The sequence below is a fragment of the Elephantulus edwardii genome, unplaced genomic scaffold (genome assembly GCF_000299155.1).
Source record: "Elephantulus edwardii isolate Elephantulus edwardi_28Jun2011 unplaced genomic scaffold, EleEdw1.0 scaffold00243, whole genome shotgun sequence".
NCBI lineage: Eukaryota > Metazoa > Chordata > Mammalia > Macroscelidea > Macroscelididae > Elephantulus > Elephantulus edwardii.
Window position 1 is genome coordinate 4,133,618 of NW_006399993.1, and position 20,864 is coordinate 4,154,481.

At 41.2% G+C, this 20,864-nt stretch overlaps 1 protein-coding gene across 1 annotated transcript in view; it reads left to right on the forward strand.

The window, feature by feature from the left end:
* The window catches only part of ERI3 (ERI1 exoribonuclease family member 3), a 176,826-nt gene that overhangs the window by 73,654 nt on the left and 82,308 nt on the right, over positions 1-20,864 (forward strand). The window contains exon 7 of the mRNA XM_006899009.1: positions 6,396-6,468. Coding sequence (XP_006899071.1) covers positions 6,396-6,468 — 73 coding nt within the window. The remainder of the gene's footprint in view (positions 1-6,395; positions 6,469-20,864) is intronic.

The window sequence follows — 20,864 nt, forward strand, 5'->3', positions numbered from 1 at the left end:
TCCAAGCGAGAATAGAGTTTTGTTAGAGAGACGTATGTGTAGCTGTCTTCCCACGAGGCGCCTGGGGTTCAAGTTTGGCCATTTGGTTCTGTGTCTCTTGGGAAGGTGATGCTGGAATCTGTTCCATCTATTCTGCTGACATCCTGGAGTCATGGGGCTGTTGTTATGTGCCATCACCTGAGACTCCTTGTGACTCTATGCAAATAGATCTGAACCTTGCCCTCTTCTGACATAATCTCACTGACTCCGACACACCAACCCCCATTACCCCAGTTACTGTGTTAATCCATCTCATGGATCCAAGGAAGGATCCAGAGGGGATCTCTAGATCTAGAGGGTCACAACCTAAATCCCTGTGTACAGTGTCTGCAGACTGTATATGTTTATGCAAGTGCCTGGGATTCCTGAGTTAGAGTTATGATTGTCAGACCCCATCTCATTCATACAGGCGTAGGGTACAAAACAATACTCAGAATTGCTGCTAAGTCATATCTGAAGTTGAATGTCTCTGGTCATTCCTTAGTTTGGCCCCTTTGGTACAGGCCCTCCTCTGAGAAGGATAGGATCCTGTTGGACTGGATCTTTACTCCCTGAGTAGAAATGCCCACAACTGTGGTCTGCCCTTGAAATCCTACTGAAGAGGGATCTCCTCTTTCTGCCAGTGGTGGTGCCTGTTGTTAGGTGGGTGAAATCGAGTTGAGTACAACCCATAGCAACCTAGTGAATAACAGCTATGAATCCCTTCCTTTCCTGTGCCATCCTCACAATTTCACACACACTCGAACCCATTGGTTGCGTGTCAGTTCAACTGGTTGAGGGTACTCTTCTCTTTGACCGACTCTCCACCTCCAGGGTTAGTGAGCGGTAATAGGCTTTGCCCTTGGTTTATGGCAAATGAAAGAAGTAGGGTTGTCTAAGGGTGATTAAGATAGGTGTTCCAAGTCAAGTGCCTTTTACTGGGCAGTCTTTACCTGTGCAGATTCTGAGGTTTCCAATGGCACCCTCACTAACAGACCTTAATACAGGTTTGGTTTGTTTTTCTTTTTGTGTACCATCTGATCGGGTCTGACTGGCACAGGATGAGCTTGCCCCTCCTTCTCCAGGCAAAACATCTGGTAGATTCGCCTTCGGGATTGCAGCACAGCTTCTTGTCACTAGGTCACCAGAGTTCCCTTTAATAAATAGTGGGATAGCTGAGCTCAGCAAGCATTTTTACAAACCTTAAGAATAAGGAACATGAAATAAAAATTGAAGGTAATAATAAATTTATCAATCAGTTGACCTTTCCTCCTTAAAAAGCTTATCCAAGTTTCTCATATCTGTTGTCTTTGATTCCCTTATGAACACATCCTACCTGAATATCCCATCATTATCTTGACTTTAGCCAGAATTTCTGTGGCAAGAAATTGACCGGTTGTAGTTAATGCTACTGTGCCCATATATTTTAAGAGGAGCCTTCCTCCCGGTCTTAGAAACTCTTACTATTCCAACTATAGGGAACTCTGATGGTGTAGTCTGTGTAGCAGATGCTCACACAAAGGCTACCTGACTTAGTGGTTCAGATACTGGTGGCTCCGTAGGAGAAAGATGCACAGTCTCCTGTTGCAGTTTGCAGCCTTGGATAACCCAGTGGAGGGTCACTGTGAGTTGCAACTGACTCCACAATAGGGAATGAAACTGACTAAACTGACTGAAACCTGCAGTATGAGCTTCCTGTTGTTAGGTGCTGTTGATTTGAGTCCCCTGATCTATATCTTGTGCCATCCTCAACATCTCTGACGCACTTGAGCCCATTGCTGCAGTCACTGTGTCAGTCCATCTGTTTATCTTCCTTAGTATTCAAATAATGGAAGGTTAAACTGCTACAAATTTTTTAAAGTGGAATCAGTCATCTTTTCTAGGTCCTCATAGTCAAGCTGCCTAGAAAAGGGTTTTGTGCTTGTAGTCTTTTGTACCTCTGACTCTTCAGCACATTCCAGACTGGCTTCTATTCTCACTAGCCCATTGACACTGTTTTCATCAAGGTCACTTGTCACTTCCTAATTATCAAATCCATTGAGATTTTGTCAGCTCTCATCTTACTTGACTACTCTATGGCACTTGACATTAAAAACCTGCATTTTAAGCTAAAAAATCAGTTATCTGTCTTCTAGAAAGAGGAAGCTAGCTTTTGTCACAGTTCAGGTAGACCACAGATGATGTGAAGTGGGGTTGAAAGAGTGTGTGTGACCTTGGGTTTCTGACATTTTTATAAAAGTCCAGAAGCCCTGCCCTCTGAGAACGGGATGGATTGAGGAAGTCCTGATTCACTGCATATGTCTCCAGAGGCTTTATTGAAGGAGCTGAGGGTTATAGCCTGGAGAGGGGAACCCTGTGGAGAGCTTTCTGGGCTCTCTGGTTGCAAAAGGGGTCTACAGTGAGGCAGTGACAATCTCATTCTCTGTAGTTTCTAAACACATTCCTGGGACCCATAAGTAGATGTTACAGGGAGATAAGTTACAGTTTCACGTTTAAAGAAGAATAGTCTAAGCACAGTGATTGTTGTTAGTGTCATCAAGTCAACTCTGACTTGTAATGACCCTGTGTACAACAGAATGAAGCATGGCCTGATCCTGTATCTATTCTTAAAGTCCTTTCTGTGCTTTAAACCTGTTCTTACAGCCACTGTGTCAATCCGTCTTTTGGAGGTGTTTTTTGTGGTAGTAGGTTTTTTAGGTTTGGTGGTTTTTTTGTTGTTTTTTTTTTTCACTGACACTCTATTTACTCAACCATGTCTTTCTTGAGTACTAATCCCTCCTTATATTGTGCACAAAGCATATAAAACAAAGTTTCACTACCTCCAGTCTAAGAAGCATCCTGGATGTATTTCTTTCAAGACATACTTGGTTTTCTACAGTCCATGGTATACACAACATTCTTTACCAACTCTGCAGTTCAAAGGCATCAGTTCAACTTTGGTCCTCCTTATTCGTCGTCCAACTTTAACATGAATATGAGGTGATTGAAAACACCTGACTTGGGTCAGGTCTATCTTGAAACTGAAATCTTTATTCTTCAGCACTCTGGAGAATTTCTTGACAGTAGATTTGCACACATAGTTTAAATTCTTGATTGCTGCTTCTGTTGGCATTGATTGTGGATCCAAAGAAAATGAAATCTTTGACAACCTTAATATTTCCTCCATTTACCATGGTTTTTATTGATCTAGTTGTGAGGATTTTTGTTTTCTTTTTGTTTTTCCAAAAATTGTTTGACGATTTTGGTTTTTCTAAAAATGATTTAAATGTACCTTTACAAAACAGGTTTGTTTTTTATTCAATAATTCATACACATTTTGTTTTATCAGATTAACTAAATATCTGCAATGTCTAATCATTCTCTTTCTTGGTGTATTGACTGTATTTTCCTTCACCTGTTTTGATAAGGTTCAGTTACATATTTTTAGGTTTTTATTTTATGTTGAAATGTGGTTTGTGTTCTCTAATGATGTACTTTTAAGATTATACTTTTGATTACCATTCTTAAATTATCTTCATCAAGATTTTACTTGCATGTGTTATATGTTCTGTAATCTCTTCATTCTCTTGGATTACCTTTCTAAGATCTAGAGGTGTCTAAAATTAGAAGTGGTTACTATTGCATTATTCAATTCCTTGTATTCGATAATGCTATGAGAAAGAGTATACAGAGTCATTATACCAGAAAGAATTGGCAGAAGAATTTAATGAAACAACATATGAGCAAGAGCCTGTGGTGATGAAGGAAGAAGTTCAGACTGCTTTGAAAGAATTGGCTAAGAATAAGGCCCCAGGAATTGATGGCATACCAATTGACATATTTCAGTTAACAGGTGCTACCTTAGATGTGCTCACCAAGTTGTGCCAAGAAATCTGGAGAACAACCACTTGGCCAACTGACTGCAAGAGATTTATATTTGTTCCCATTCCAAAGAAAGGTGATCCCATAGAGTGTAGAAATTATCGAACAATATCATTAATATCACATGCAAGCAAGATTTTGCTGAAGATTATCCAAAAATGACTGGAACAGCACTTCAACAGAGAACTACCAGAAGTGCAGTCTGGATTTAGATGGGGCTGTGGTACTAGGGATATTATAGGTAATGTTAGATGGATCTTGGCTGAAAGCAAGGAGTACAAAAGAATGTCTGTCTTTGTTTCATTGATTATGCAAAGGCATTTGATTGTGTGGATCATAACAAACTATGGCTCACTCTGAGAAGAATGGGAATCCCAGAACACTTGATTGTGCTAATGTGAAACCTATACTTGGACTAGGAAGCAGTCATCAGAACAGAGCAAGGAAACACTGCATGGTTCAGAATTGGGAAGGATGTATGCCAGGGCTATACCCTGTCTCCATACCTTTTCAATCTTTATGCAGAACAGGTTATCTGGGAGGCTGGGCTCTATGAGGAGAAATGTGGCATCAGGATTGGAGGAAGAATCGTCAACAGTCTTCGTTATGCAGATGACACAACCTTGCTTGCTGAAACTGAAGAGGACCTGAAGCACTTGCTGTGGAAGGTTAGGGACTGCAGCCTTCGATATGGATTGAGACTCAGTATCAACTGGGCCAGTTGGCAGCGTCATGGTGGATGGTGAAGAGATTGAGACTGTTCACAGTTTTGGTTTGCTTGGATCCACAGTCAACACTCTTGGCACCAGCAGCCAGGAAATTAAAAGATGTATTGCGATGGGAAAGTCTGTGGTTAGAGACCTCTCTAAAGTGCTGAAGTGCAAGGATGTCAGTCTGGAGACTAAGGTACACCTGATACATGCCATGGTCTTTGCAATCACTTGCTATGCATCGGAGACTGGACGATGCTAGGGATGATAGAAGGAGAATTGATGCCTTTGAGCTGTGGTATTGGAGAAGAATACTTAATATACCATGGACTGCTAGGAAAACAAACAGGCTTGTCCTGGAGAGGGTGAAGCTGGGCTGCTCCTTGGAGATAAGGATTCTGAAGCTTTGTCTGATATAATTTGGACATGTTGCAAGGACCATTCCTTGGTAAGGGACATCATGCTTGGGAGGGTGGAGGGACAGCGCAGGAGAGGAAGACCCTAGATGAGATGGATTGATGTAGTGACTAGGGTAATACTGGGGGCAGGTATGTCAGAGATGGTGAGATTGGCACAGAATAGGGCAGAGTTTAGGGCTGTTGTACATAAGGTCGCTATGAGTCACAGACTCCTTGATGGCACATAACAACAAGAGCAACAATATGCTAGAGATGGACTTTACTCAATAAAAGGCCCTGTCATGACTCTTTACGAACGCTATAGAGAGTTCCATAACCTATTCGTCTCAGCTGGAAAAATCTCTTATGATCTGTTCTTACAGTTGATATTTCTAGTATTGTTTTCCTCCATTCTTTTCATATAAACTCCCATACTTTAACTCTAGGCTGGTTTTACCTTACTTTCTTCACTGTCCATTCACCGAATGAGTTGCGATTATGTTTACTTTTATAGTCTTAATTGCCTGAGCTTCATCTGAAAAAAACCAAAACATAACTCATATTCTCTGCTGTGGAGTTGGTTCTTACTCATTGTGACCTTCCGTCAAGTCCCAAGGCTGTACATCTTTACAAGAGGAGACAGGCCATTTTTCTCTCATGGAACAGCTAGTGGATTCAGACTGCCATCTTTTTGATTAGCAACCTGGTTCATTACACATGATGCCTAGGTATCAAAAGAATGTTTGGTTGAAAGGATTTGTATGGGTGAAACTATATCATCAGCTTAAGGGGTGAGACATTTGTACATTTTACCTGTAAAGTGTCTTTAACTAAAAGACTAAATGTGAGCTTAAACCCCTGCTCAGCTCTCTGTATGTCGTGTACTTATTCTCTCTTCCTGTCGTCTTCTGCCTTTTTGTTGTAACAAAACAACAATACAAAACGGATGCGTTGCAAAGAGTATCACTTTTGGACTTCTGCAACCTTGGGATCATCCTTGGCAGTATAATTTTCTTAGCTGTGGAACCTAAAGTAATCCTTTGGAACTCTGAATCTCATTTTCTTATCTTTAAAATGTCAATAACAATACCTACCCCATAGTGTAATTCACTTTGGGAATTAAACGTGAAATCTAAGTAACAGTCCTTAGCATAATATAGGCCTTCATAAAATAGTACTTGTTGACATTATTTTGAATAGAATCTCTAGGTTGTCACATTTGCATTTGAGGGTTGTCTCTGGACCCCAGTGTTCAGGGTGCTGGATGCCTTTTCCTGAGTGAGTGAAACCCTTTACAAGTGTGTTGGTCTCTTAAAGTCTGTTTATCCAATAGAGTGTTAGATTTGCTAGCTTCCCATACCATACTTGGGACACAGGTGCTCAACTTGTTCTCTCTCCTTTGTTGTAGGCTCCCAGGCCAGTGCCAGTATTTGGGCTTGCCAGTAGCAGATTACTTCAAGCAGTGGATTAATCTGAAAAAGGTATTGTGTTTGAACCCCATGGGGTGCTTTCTTTGGGTTCTTCTGTACCTGTTATGTCCCTTTTCTTGCTTTTCTCATCTCTGTTCCCTTGTTCTTTCTATTCTTTTGTTTTTGTTTATTGGTTCGCATACAATACTTTTAAAACATTGTGTTCTATTCATGTACATCATGTTTTATACACTGCTTCATTTGCATTGAATGAATTCGGTCTCAGAAGGACAAATACTGCATAAGACCATTATTGTAAAAGTAGAAAGATAATTAGTAAGATGTGCATAAAGGTTCAAAAGGGGAAAGGGAAAGAAGGAAGGGAACAGAAATATGGGAAGGATAGAAATCTCTACTTACAGTGTTTCTTATTCTTCTTCCCTATGTAGAAGGTAATGGTTATTATAGGGATGGGGAGCTGCTTGAGTTCTAGGCTGCTGGGTGAACACCCAGGCATTCTGAGAGGTCACAGCCTAGGAGGTGTTTTTGGTGCTCTCTTTTGATTGTTGGCTTTGCTTTTTTTGGTTGGGTTTGGTTTTTTTTATTTGTTTGTTTGTTTTTCATTCTCACTTAGAGCTGAATTGCCTCTAGGAAATATATGCAGTGGCTGAGCCTCTGGGAAGGTATCCTCTTTTGAGGTGATCTGAATTGTGGCCTCTGACCCTCTTGGTCAGACCTAGTTGTCACCCTCTGGTTGTGAGGTGGAGTTCAGTCAAGCTGATCTGGTCCTGCCTATCCCCAGGAGGGTCTTCCTTGCTCATCTGAAGAAAGAGCATGGAGACTGGAGCCCAGTCACATTTGGATTTTGAGACAGGGGCCTGACATTGTTGTAGCACCCAGCACCTAGTGGCCTGGGGGCCAGAAACGACCCCATATAGGGCTGTTGTTTTGTACTGTCAAGTTGGAACCAACCCATAGCTGATCCTCCAGCAGGTTTTCAGAGGCAGTAAGTCACATAAGAGGAGATTGCTTGTCTTTCTTCCACAGAGCCGCTGGTGGGTTTGAACTGTGTACCTTTAGGTTGGCAGTGCAACTCCTTGCCACTAAGTCATGAGAGCTCTAGCAGAAAATACATCACCCAGCAAGCTCTACTTTCCTAACAAGTACCATACTTCTTAGATAAGCAGACAGAAAGGAGACTCCTTAGATTCTTGCTTTAAAAAGATTCTTATTCCCAGACGCCAGTGTGCTGAGGAGAGTTACTCTCATAAATCATTCTGATTTAAGGGCAACAGCCCTGGAACAGCCTCAGGAACCTCATGCCACAGTCAGCTTAGTGACTCCCTGTAGGATTAGAGAAGGGAAAACTTTCTGTAGGTATGGGGAGTGACTCCCATAGAACTCAGAAGAGCAAGGTCATTACAGGGGAAAAGGGTGTTAGTATCTTGAAGATGTAAAATTGAAGGGGCCGTTTAAGAACGACGAGCTATGATATAGTTATGAAGACCAGAGAATGCTTTCTAGGCAATGAAAGCATCATGGTTTTGGTGTGTGTTGAGGTGGGAGCGATGGTGGTATGCCAAGGAGCAGTAGAAGACGACATTTTGTAAGCATTTATGCCACACGAGAATGACCTTGGACTTTGTTCTAAGGTAACCATTCTTTGGGGTAGCATTTGTGAACCCCTTTGCCTTTGCCTGTGTACAGGTCCTTTATACTCTAGTTTGATTGTATTTCGACTCTGCTGCTGATCCTGTTCACCTGAGCAGCAGCTAACCTTTGTCTTGTGAGTTTGAGCCTTAGCTCTCTCTTTCCCTCTCTCTGAAATATCACCAAGTCATCTTCATCATGTATATTCTCTTGCCTTGAAGGTTTGGTTCAGGTATCACTCATGCTAAGAATTTCATCAGTCTTTCTCTGGCCTGAGACTCCCCAGCATTTTGGATATTAGTGCTGCTAGTGTTGAAACTGAGACAATGTCTATTTTCCTCCAGACATGTCCATTTGGAGCCAGAGACTGAGTCTGGTCCCTCCCAGCAACCCCAGTGGCATGACCAGGGCTAGGTATAAGAGTATGTGCACAGAGAATAATTGCTGACTAACTCACATCTTTGAGAACCAGCTCCATGGAGGCCTTTTTTTAGGCAGGACTCCACATGTGTATGTGGCTAGTTCTTCACTCATGGAAGACAATGTGCCAGCTGTCAGAGCACATCTCAGGCTGCTTACTGGCCTCTGCAAATGCAATGTGAAGGCCCGGCCAGGCGAGGCAGGCGCTGACCATGAACAATTGCTCCGTGAAGTTCACTAGACTTTTTGGTGTATAGATAGCTTCCTGCCTCTAGGTTTCTTGGCAGAAAGGCAAGAAGGCAGCCGACCCATGTGATAAGATTGCTACTTACGGCCACCTTGATGATGTTGAACCCAAAGGATGAGGCTTGGGGGTAGGAAGTGGCTATCCTGAGCTGTAGATTCTTTCTCTAGTTGGTTTTGTGATTGCCTCTTTAAAGACTTGGGAAAAACAAATTTTCTAACCTCTAATCTTAGTCTTCTAGGCACAACATGTTGGAGGCATTCATGAGGCCTCAGACCATCCTATTCTGGGCCTAGCAGGAGAGAGCTAAGCTCTGGATGTCAGCCTGTCATTGGCAGCAGCCATCAAGACACTGAAGCCGTAAGACCCTGGAGGCCCAGACCATGGCAATCTTTCTGACTGTTATGCTGAGATTGGGCAGGTGGCAACCTCTCTAGACTCCTACTTCCTTTAAAAAGTAGTGATAAAAACAAGGCAGAAAGGTTATTGCCAAAGTTGTAAGAGTATGAAGCCTTAGTCCATACTTTATTTTCTCCTGAGTGACCTAGTTCATGACTCTCTATAGGGTACCCTCCCGACTGTCCTTCCTGCTTCCATCTTTTTTGTCTCAGGTACTCAGCTACCATAACAGAGCAGACCTGCACAGTTAGTGAACAACTGAGAATGAATTCTCCATCCCTATTCCCTAACACATTTCTGGCCTTGGCTCTGAGAAGAAGACAGATGTCTTTATCTGCCCTCTCCTGAACATTTCTCCTGAGGTGTTGTGGCTTGCATAAAGTTAGAGCAATTTTGCAATGGCCAGGTTTCTGCATCTCTTGCCTCCATTTACTTTCCCTGTGGCAGAGTGGAACAGTTCAGTGTTTGCTGACATTTGGAATGTCATGATCTTTTAGTTTTATTGGACTGTCAGCTTAGAGTGAGCTTGGGGCCATATTCCCAACTCTCTGCAGGAGGTCGTACTATCACTGAGGTGGTTAGAAGAATACATATACACATGCATGTGCACTTACGTATGTTCTTGTTCTTGTGTACCAATGAGTTAGAACTGACTCATAGTCAGTCCCCAAGTGGGTTTTCAGAGGCATTAAATCTCATAGGGAGTGACTATTGACATTTCTTCTGCAGAACAACTGGTGTATTTGAACTACATACCTTCAGGTTGGCAGCACAGCGCTTTACTTCTAAGCCACCAGAGTTCCCTGCACATATGTATATATATGTGTGACTATACACATATGTATATAGTCATGTGAATGACTATATTTATGTAACTTACCACTATATGTGTTATATATTTAAACAGCTTCAGAAAGAGAAGAAATTTATAAACATGAATGTGTTTTTATATTTATATATAAAGTATGAGGACACATGCACATATATTAGGATAATATATACTCCTTAGTAAAACAATTTGAGTGTCTTCTTTGTGCCTAGTACTGTGGTAAACTCTGAGAGATAATAGAAAAGAAGGGAACTGAATAAAGAATTTATAATAAAGGACCTAAAACTAGAAGAGAATAAAATAAATGAATGGGACCTTCTAAGAATCAACTCCTTATGCACATCAAAAAACTTCTCTAACAGGGTAAAAAGAAAACCCACAGAGTGGGAGAAATCCATTTAGCAATCACCTATTTAAAAGGGACATAAATCTAAAATTTATAGACTACTTCGGCATCTCAACAAGAAAAAGGTAAACAACCTAATCACAAAATTAGTACAGGTTATAAATAGACACTTCACCAAAGAAGATGGATAGTTCAGATTGCAAACAAACACATCAAGAAATGTTCAAAATCCCTGGCTATCAGAGAGATGCAAATCCAGTCAACTAAGAAATATCTCATCATAGCAAAGTTCAACAGGGCAGCAAACAATGAACACTGGTAAGATTGTGGAGAGACTAGAACTCTTACTGCTAGTTGGAAGGCAAAATGGTGCAACCACTATGGAAAGCATCCGGTGCTTTCTCAAAAAGTTGGAAATAGAAATACCATTTGACCCAGCAATTCACCACTGCAAATATACCCTAAAGAAACCAGAGCTGCCACCCAAATAGATATATGCACAGCCATGTTTATTGCTGTGTTATTCACAATAGCAAAGTGATGAAAGCAATCCAAGTGCCCATCAACACATGGATAGAAAAACTATGGTACATTCACACAATGAAAGATTATGCAGCACTGAAAAACAATAAAGCATTACACAATGTGGGGGAGCCTGGAGGACATTATACTGAGTGACATAAGGACTAACAGTGCATAACACCACTGTTACAAAATAGGACCGCCATGGGGGCTGGGGAGAGAATGAGAAAAGAGTGGATAGATAATGAACACTGCGTTAAAACAGGAGGGGAAGAACAATCTGAAAGAAATACATGATTAGGCATGATGTATGACACAAATCTGGAATAAGGGCTGCATTGTGGGGTGGGGTGGGTGAGGAGAGGGAACAAAATGTTCAGCAATGAAACTAAATTAAAAAAAAGAATTTATAATAAAGGGATCTAACTTTGTAGGATGAGGTCAGAAAATGGTTCCTTAAAAAAAAAAAAAGAAAATGGTTCCTTGAGTAAGGATGTCTAAGCTGAGGCTTGAAGGATGAGTAGAAATTGAATGAGCCTAGGAAATAATGAGGTAGTTCTGGTGGCCTGGTGAATAGGAAGTTTCAGTGCCAACTCACAAAAGGTTGGTTCTAATCCTCCAGCAGCTCCATGGGGAATAAATGGGCAGCCTTCTCCTGTGCAGTTTATAGCCTCTGAAAACCCCTTGCAAGGCCAGCTGTGATTCAGTTCCAATGCAGCATCAGTGAGAAAGTAGCGTTAACAGTGGTCTTGAACACAGCAGAGAGCATGAGGATGGTGTAGGTTAGGGCAAGGTTCTGAGCTGTTGTTCATAGGGTTGCTGTAAGTCACAGTTAACTCAGTGGCACTTAACAACTGCAACAAGGAAATAAATAGTGTGGGTAGAGTCCCTCAGGAAAAGAGAAGTCTGATAACTTCATGGAATTAGGATGTAGGTTTTAGAAAGACAGAGTATTGGGTTTTTGTTCACTGTGTTGTCTCTACTCTTGGGATAGTTCCGGGCACACAGTAGATATGTAGTCATTGTTGAAAGAATGACTGCTTGTGAATACGGGAAGAGGAGAGTAGCACGAGACTAGAGAGGAAGGCTAGAGTTTGTACACCTCAGACTAGTCTTGAATTTTATTTGCCTATAGGATAAAGAGAAGCTATTGAAGAATATTAAACATAGGAGGATCTTGAACTGATTTGTGTTTTGGAAAGGCTCTGAGAACAGTGTAGAGAACTAATAGTAAAAGTGGGAAACCAGTAAGTGATTTTTTTAAATAGGACCACATTTGGCATTTCGAGATAGATCACTGTAGAATAGATTACTGTGTAGGCAGCATTGCTGAAATAGTATCATCTCTGTTTGAGTGCCAGTAATATCTTTCTCATAGTCATTGTGACAACTAAAAATTCCCTGCCATACATTTTCAGTAGTCTGCACTTGTGTGTTGCAGTGGAGGGAATACAATCCCTAATAGAGAATCACAGATTTAAAACGTTCCTCTAGTTCATGTAAAATATAATGGCTACTTATATTAGACTGGTAACAGTTGTTGTGGTTGTGTGCCATCAAGTCCGAACCAACTCATAGCTAACCCTCCAGGAATTGATTGTTCATCTTTCTCCCACAGAGCAGCTGGTGGATTCAAACCGTGTGCTGTTGGGTTGACAGCAAACCTCCTTACCACTAGGCCACTTGTTGTTAGGTGCTGTCTAGTCGAGTAGAACTCATAGCGACCCTGTGAACAAAAGATCTGAACCCTGTTCTGTTTTGTGCCATCCCTACACTTCCTGACACACAAGAGCCCATTGCAGCAGTTCCAATCAGTTTACCTGGTCAAGGCTCTTCTTCTCCTTTGCCGACCCTCCACTCTTCCTAGCATCATGTCCTTCTCCAAGGAATAGCACATCCTAGCAACATGTTTGTGAGGTGATGCCTCATCATTCTTGCCTCCAAAGAGTACTCCAGTTGCACCCTCTCCAAGACATGCCTGTTTGTTCTTTTAGCCATCCATGGAGTGCTCAGTGCTCTTCTTCCAACACCACAGCTCAAAAGCATCAATTCTTCTTTGATTCTTGTTCACTGTACAGTTCTCAGATGCATAGCAAGTAAATGGAAAGACTGTGGTCTGAATCACATGAACCTTAGTCCCCTGACACCATCATTCCTCAGGAATTTGGAGAGGTCCCTAACTGCAGATTTTCCCAGTGCAGTGCATCTCCTTATTTCCCGACTGCTTGTATTAAGGGTGTTAATTGTGGATCCAAACAAGATGATGTTGTTGACAGTTTCAGTCTCCTCTCCATCCCTCATGATGTTGCCTATTGGTCCAGTAGTAAGAATCTTTGTTTTCTTGACATTGAGATGCAGTCCTTACCGAAGGCTGTATTCCTTGATCCTCGTCAACAATGCTTCAAGTCCTCCTCACTTTGAGCAAGCAAGGTTGTGTCATCTGCATAACGCAGGTCATTGATGAGTTTCTCTCCAATCCTGATGTCACATTCCTCCTCTTAGAGTCAAGCTTCTTAAATAATTTGCTCAGCATACAAATTAAATAGGTATATAGAGAGAAAACAACCCTGATACATTCTGTTCTTAATTTTCAGTCCCAGTGTAAAGCAGTTGGATTCTGAAGGGTAGATTGTTTTGAATTAATTGAAAGTCAGGTGTAAATTATTTGGTCATTTTTTATTTTGTTAATAATCAAGTGTAAGCTGATGGGTTATTTGGATTTAGTTAACAGTCATCTGTGGGCTGGAAGCCTCTTGTTGAGAATCTGGTGGGTGGGCCTTCATATTTAAAAGTTGTTTGGGCCCTGGCTAAGTCTCTAGTTTAGAGCCTGTTGTGTGAAATAGTTGCTGTTAATTTTGTTTGAACAGAACATTATTCTAAGTAGTAGAGCACTTGTCTGTCAGTTTGCTGTACTGACATCATTATGGAGTTGGTGTACTGAAAGCTGTGCCATGTTGTGTCAAATATGGTTACCCATGGTAAACAGGGTTTGGTAGAGCTCCCAGATTAAGACAAAGTAGGAAGTATAATAGGCCTTTGGAAAAACCCCCTCTGAACACTAGAGGAACTAGGCCACTAGGGCTTCCCAGTACCTTTGTATTCTTGACAGTGTCCAATTTTCGTATATTCATATTTCTTATATTCCATGTTTGAATTATTAGTGGATGTTTGCAGCTGTTCTTCCTCGTTTTGAGTATCTTCCAGTGTGAGGACTCTACCTCCAGTGCTGTATCTTAACTCTCCAGAATCCCAGGACACTTAATTGTGCTCATGAGAAATCTATACCTACATCAAGAAGCTTTTGTCCAGACAGAGCAAGTGAACATGGCATGGTTAAAATCAGGAAGGGTGTGCATCAAAGTGTTCTCCTTTCTCCACACCTATTCAGTTTGTATGCTGAGCGAATAATTCATGATGCTGGAATCTATGTAGAAGAATGTGGCATCAGTATCTGAGGAAGACTTATTAGCAACTTGTGTTATGCAGAGGACACAGTACTACTTGCTGAAAGTGAGGAAGACATGAAACGCTTGCTGCAGAAGATTAAGAACTATAGCCTTTGTTATAGATTACGTCTCCAACATTAGAAAAATGAAAATCCTCACCACAGGACCAGTAGTCAGCATTATGAGAGATGGAGAAAAGATTGAACCTATAAATGATTCCATCTTGCTTGACTGTTGAATCAACAGTCATCAAATACCCTTGGTACCACATCAGTCAGGAAACCAGGAGACATACTGCTTTGGATAAGTCTGCCATCAAGGACCTCTCCAAAATACTTAATAGCAGTGATGTCAGTTAGGAACCTAACGTGTGCCTGATGCAGGCCATAGTCTTCTCAGTCACCTGCTATACATCAGAGAGCTGGGCAGTAAGTAAGGATGAGAGAAGAAGAATTGATGCCTTTGAATTGTGGTGTTGAGGAAGAATACTGAATATCCTATGGACTGCCAAAAGAACAAACATATGTCTTGGAGAAAGTGTACCCTGAATGCTCATTGGAAACAAAGATGGTGAAGGTGCTTCTCTCATACTTTGAACTTGTAGATAGGCAAGACTATTCCTTGGAAGGAGACATCAGCTTGGAAACAGGTAGGGTCAGTAAAGGAGCGGAAGACCCTCAGTGATGTGGATAAACACAGTAACTGTACCAGTGGGCTCAAGTATGTCAGAAATTATAAGGATGGCACAGGATAGGGCAGGGTTCAGATCTATTGTTCATAAGGTTGCTATGAGTAGTACTCAACTTGCTGGCATCAAACAATAACATACAAAACATCCAAACAACTGTGTAATTGGACTTTCTTCATAGAGTTTTCAAAACTGATTCTAGAGTTGTTAAATTGTAGTTATTTTTACAGTATGCAATGTATATGTTTCTAAAAACCATATACTGTAGAATATCATACAAGAATAAGGTAAGGAGAAAAACACTAAAATGTCAGTGGCATTAAAAAAAGAGTAATTTAGTAATTTTTTTATATATGTTAGATGCTTAAGAAGTACATAAATGAAAAGCTTACTGCAGAAGGTCAAGGACTGCAGCCTTCAATATGGATTGAAGCTCAACATCAAGAAAACAAACTGGGACGATTGGCAGCATCATGATAGAGGGTCAAGAGATTGAGATTGTTGACAGCTTCAGTTTGCTTGGCTCTGTAGTCAACACTCTTGGTACCAGCAGCCAGGATATTAAAAAACTAATTGCATTGGGAAAGTCTGCTGTCAGAGACCTCTCCAGAGTACTGAAGAGCAACAATGTCAGTCTGGAGACTAAAGTACTCCTTATACAGACCATGGTCTTTTCAGTTACTTGCTATGCATCAGAAAGCTGGACAATGACTAGGGATTATGAAGAACTGAGCCTTTGAGCTGTGGTGCTGGAGAATAATATTGAATATACCATGGACTGCCAGGAGAACAAACAAGTTCATCCTGGAAAGGGTGAAGCCAGGCTGCTCCTTGGAGGCAAGGATTCTGAAACTTTGTCTGACATACTTTGGACATGTTGCAAGGCAAGATCAGTCCTTGGAGAGGGATGAGGAACAGCGCAAGAGAGGAAGACCCTTGGTGAGATGGATTAATTCAGTGAATGGGAAAATGGGGGTAGGTGTGTCAGAGACAATAAAGTTGGCACAGGATAGAGTAAAGTTTAGGGCTGTTGTACATAGGGTCGCTATGAGTAGCAGGCGACTCGATGGCACATAACAACAGCCTTGAAGAAGACCTGAAGTTTGCTTGTAGAAATAGGCATCAGAAAGATTACAGCTCATAAAATATGAAATTTGCAAAGAAAGTTACCAAAATCAGAGGACAGTGAAAACACATGGTGGAAGCATGGCTGTCTAATTTGTGATGTTGGTGGATATGACATGTAACACACAGCAACCCATGCAACTAACTAGTTGTACATGTGTGCATTTTGCTATTCCTGCATGGTTTTGTTCAGCTGGGTACAATTTTCAATGTTTGTCTAGTGTTTCTAATGAGTAAAGTTTGCACTGTGGTTAAATTGTTTATAAAGGAGCTCTGGTGTGTTTTATGCTAGGCTGCTAACCCAAAGGTTAGCAGTTTGAGTTCACTAGTGGCTGTAGACCATTTCCTCCTGTGAAGTTTGCAAGTTGAGGCAGTTCCTACCCAAAGACTTTTTGTGTGTGTGTGAAATAAGAGATGTGTCATTTGCTGAGAACCAGTTTCAGGGCTGGGAAAGTTTGTGCAATCTGGAGCTCAATTACTATACTTATAGTAAAAAGTGGATGTATGATCTGATTTAAGCAATACAGTAGGATATCTTGACAATATTTAGGGTCCAGTTGAGGTTCATGACATTAATTCCGTTTTATGACTTCTTTAGCAGGGTTTGGCTCCTTGCTCATGGACAGGTAGAAAGCAGGTACTTAGATTCATTCAGACACTCAAGCCTACTGCTATCAAGTTGAAACGGACTCAGAGCTGACCCTTTATTGAGTTGATGAGGCTATAAATCACATGAGGAAATTGCCCACCTTTCTCTCATAGAGAAACCTCTAATGGATTCAGAACACCAGAGGGGAGTGGCCTCTGGATAAGCAGCACAACTCCTTACAGACTAGACCAGCAGAGCTCCTTTCAGTTTGATCCAGGGTAGAGACTTTCCCAAGAAGGTGTGATAAAAGGAACAAGAGACTTAAAGATTAGGACACTCTGGTGGCTTAGTGTTTCCGTACTTGAGGGCTCAGTCTCAGTTGCCATACATGCTAGTCTAAGTGTGCTCTGCTGTACATAGGGTTTTCGAAGGCCTTTTATTTGAGAAGTGGATAGCCAACCCTTTTTCCTGTTGTATCTTAATTTGAGCACAGTATCTGATAGACAAGCATTTTATAGAAAGGAGGAGATTAAAAACATTTCCCCAAGTATAGAAACAACCAATAAATTCAGTCTTGTTCCCACCATTGACACATGTGGCTCGATCCACCCCTTTTCCTGCTCCATTCCCTTTTATCCTTCTATTTCCACTTACACCATTCAACACCTATCTGCCCCTGTCCAGCCCTTGATATGATAGTGCTTCTATCAAGCCTTCTGGACTTCTGTGATTCCAAATGCCTCATGCTGCTTCCAGTTTCTTATGGTACGGCCAATATCTCTTGAGTTTAGGAGTCTCTTCAAGTCCAAATACTAGGTACTAGTATTAGAGAAGGCTTCCTATCTCAGATCAGGCTTCCTATCTCAGATAGTTCTGATCAGAGTTTCTTAGCTTTTTGTAATAGTGGTTTTAAGCTATGATTGTCCTCTTGTGATTGACTTACATCACTCTCCATAACTTACTCTAGATGCAGCCATGGTTGTACAGTGTTACATAAGTTCTTTATCATTTTTAGTGATGCACAATACTCCAACGCAACAGACTTACTTTATTAAGATAGTAGGTAGTCCACAAGGTGAACTTGGATTTAAGCTAGATATTAAGGAAAGAGAATATAGCAAGAGGCCTGAGAAGATTAAAAAGTATATACAGTCCAGTGAAGAAAAGGTATACAGGCATATCTCATTTTATTGTGCTTCACTTTATTGTGCTTTGCAGATAATTGAGTTTTTTTACAAATTTAAGATTTGTGGCAACTCTGCATTGAATAAGTATCACATGATTTTTTCCAGCTGCATCTGCTTACTTCATGTCTGTCACATTTTGGTTGGTAATTCTCAAACTATTTCATTGTCATTCATGATGCTGTTGCACAACTAATATACTACAGTGTGTTATTATTGGTGTTATGTGCCGTCGAGTTGTTTGCGACTCATAGCGACCCTATGTACAACAGCCCTAAACCCTGCTCTATCCTGTGCCAATCTCATTGCCTCCGACACACCCATCCCGATTACCACAGTCACTGAATCAATCCACCTCATAGAGGGTCTTCCCCTCCTGCACAGTCCCTCCACTCTGCCCAGCATGATGTCCCTCTCCAAAGACCTGTCTCTCCTTATAACATGTCCAAAGTATGTCAGGCAAAGCCCCAGAATCCTTGCCTCCAAGGAGCAGCCTGGTTTAACCCTCTCTTGGATGAATCTGTTTTCTTGGCAGTCCATGGTACATTCAGTACTCTTCTCCAGCACCACAGCTCAAAGGCGTCAATCCTCCTTCTATCCTCCCTAGTCATTGTCCAAATCTCTGATGCATAACAAGTGATTGCAAAAACCATGGCCTGTATCAGGCAGACCTTAGTCTCAACAGAGACACCGTTGCTCTTGAGTACTTTAGAGAGGTCCCTAACCGCAGACTTTCCCATCGCAATACATTTTTTGATTTCCTGGCTACTGGTGCCAAGAGTGTTGACCGCGGAGCCGAGCAAACTGAAGCTGTGAACAATCTCAATCTCCTCACCATCCATCCTGATGCTACCTATTGCTCCAGTGGTGAGAATTTTTGTCTTCTGGACATTGAGCCTCAGTCCATATTGAAGGGTGCAGTCCTTGACCCTCTGCAGTAAGTGCATGAGGTCCTCCTCAGTTTCAGCGAGCCGGGTTGTATCATCTGCATAACGCAGATTGTTGATAGATCGTCCACCAATCCTAATGCCACGCTTCTCATAGAGCCCAGCCTCTCGGATAATCTGCTCTGCATACAGGTTGAAAAGGTATGGAGACAGGACACATCCCTGGCGTACACCCTTCCCAATTTTGAACCATGCAGTGTTACCCTGCTCTGTTCTGACGACTCCCTCTTGGTCCAAGTATAGGTTTCGCATTAGCACGATTAAATGTTCTAGGATTCCCATTCTTCTCAGAGTCAGCCACAGTTTGTTATGATCCACACAGTCAAATGCCTTTGCATAATCAATGAAACACATATAGACATTCTTCTGGTATTCTCTGCTTTCAGCTAAGATCCATCTAACATCAGCAACAATATCCCTAGTACCACGACCCCTTCTAAATCCAGCCTGGACTTCTGGCAGTTCTCTGCTCTGTTCCAGTCGTTTTTGGATAATCTTCAGTAGAATCTTGCTTGCATGTGAAATCAATGATATTGTTCTATAGTTTCCACACTCAATTGGGTCGCCCTTCTTTGGGATGGGAACAAATATAGGCCTCTTCCAGTCAGTTGGCCAAGTGTTTGTTCTCCAGACTTCTTGGCACAACTTGGTGAGCACATCCACGCCAGCATCTGTTAGCTGAAATATGTCAGTTGGTATACCATCTGTTCCGGGGGCCTTATTTTTTGCTGTTTCCTTCAAAGCAGCTTGAACTTCTGCCTCCATCACCATAGGCTCTGGCTCAAATGCTATTTCATTAAATTCTTTTGTATCTGCCAATTCCTTTCAATACAATGATTCAGTATATTCCTTCCATCTTCTTTTGATATCTCCTGGATCATTTAACATTCTGTCTAAAGCATCCTTGATTGTAGCAACTCGAGGTTTGAAGTTGTTCTTCAGTTCCTTGAGCTGTAGTTAAGCATAACTTTAGTAAGCAGGGGAAAATTTTAAAAATTCATGTTGTTTTATTGCAGTGATCAGTTTATTGTGAATTCTGAAACTGAACCTATATTGGACATAGGTCAGCATATCAGATACAAGGATAAGAGAGATGGCTAGACAACGCTCCTAATTCGTATCCTGAAGAAATAAGAACTGCAACATCAACCAACATACTTGCGTGTTTATTGCAGCATCATTTACAGTAACAAAGAATTGAAAGCAACACAGGTATCCATTAGGAGACAAATGGCTAAAGAAATTATGGTGCAAGCACACAATGGAATATTGTGCATCACTAAAAATGGTAAAGAACTGTGTAACACAGTGTACAGCATGGATGTATCTAGGAAAAATTATGGAGAGTGACATAAGTCAGTCACAAAAAGACAAAGTTTAAAACCACTACACTCAGAATCATTCTTGGATCCTACTAGAAATGAGAAAGTAAACAACAAAAAATAATAAATAGGTAAATTGGGTGAAGCTAAAGACAATATGTATATTGTATAAGGGGTTGATCGACATTATAATTACATTGTTATTGTTATGTACAGTTGAATGGAAACCTTCTCATAGCTGACCTTCCAGCAAGTTTCAGCGGTTGTAAATCAAATGGGAGGAGATTGCGCATCTTTCTCCTGGAGAGCACTGGTGGATTTGAATCATATTTTTGGGTTGGTGCAGCTCTTTACCACTAAGCCACTAGAGTGTCCGAATTAGTTAAATTGCTGTTATAATTCATTAATATTATAAAACAAAATGTATATGAATGATTGAATGAGAAACCAATATGATTTGTAAACTTTTAAATAGAAATAAAAGGAAATTAAAAGGAAAACAAAAAAGAGATTATACTTGAACAGAAGACTCTGGTTTAGTGCAGACTTGAAGCAGTTCTAAGTGTTGGCAGATTCCAAGGTGTGGTCATGGGAACTGGGAGCAAAGATGCATGGAGAATGTTATTGTAAGTACAGAGTCAAGAAACAGAAATGTTGGATAACCCCTCTAAGGATGTGAGTATGTTGTTGTTGTTGTTATGTGCCGTCGAGTCGTTTCCGACTCATAGCGACCCTATGCACAACAGCCCTAAACCCT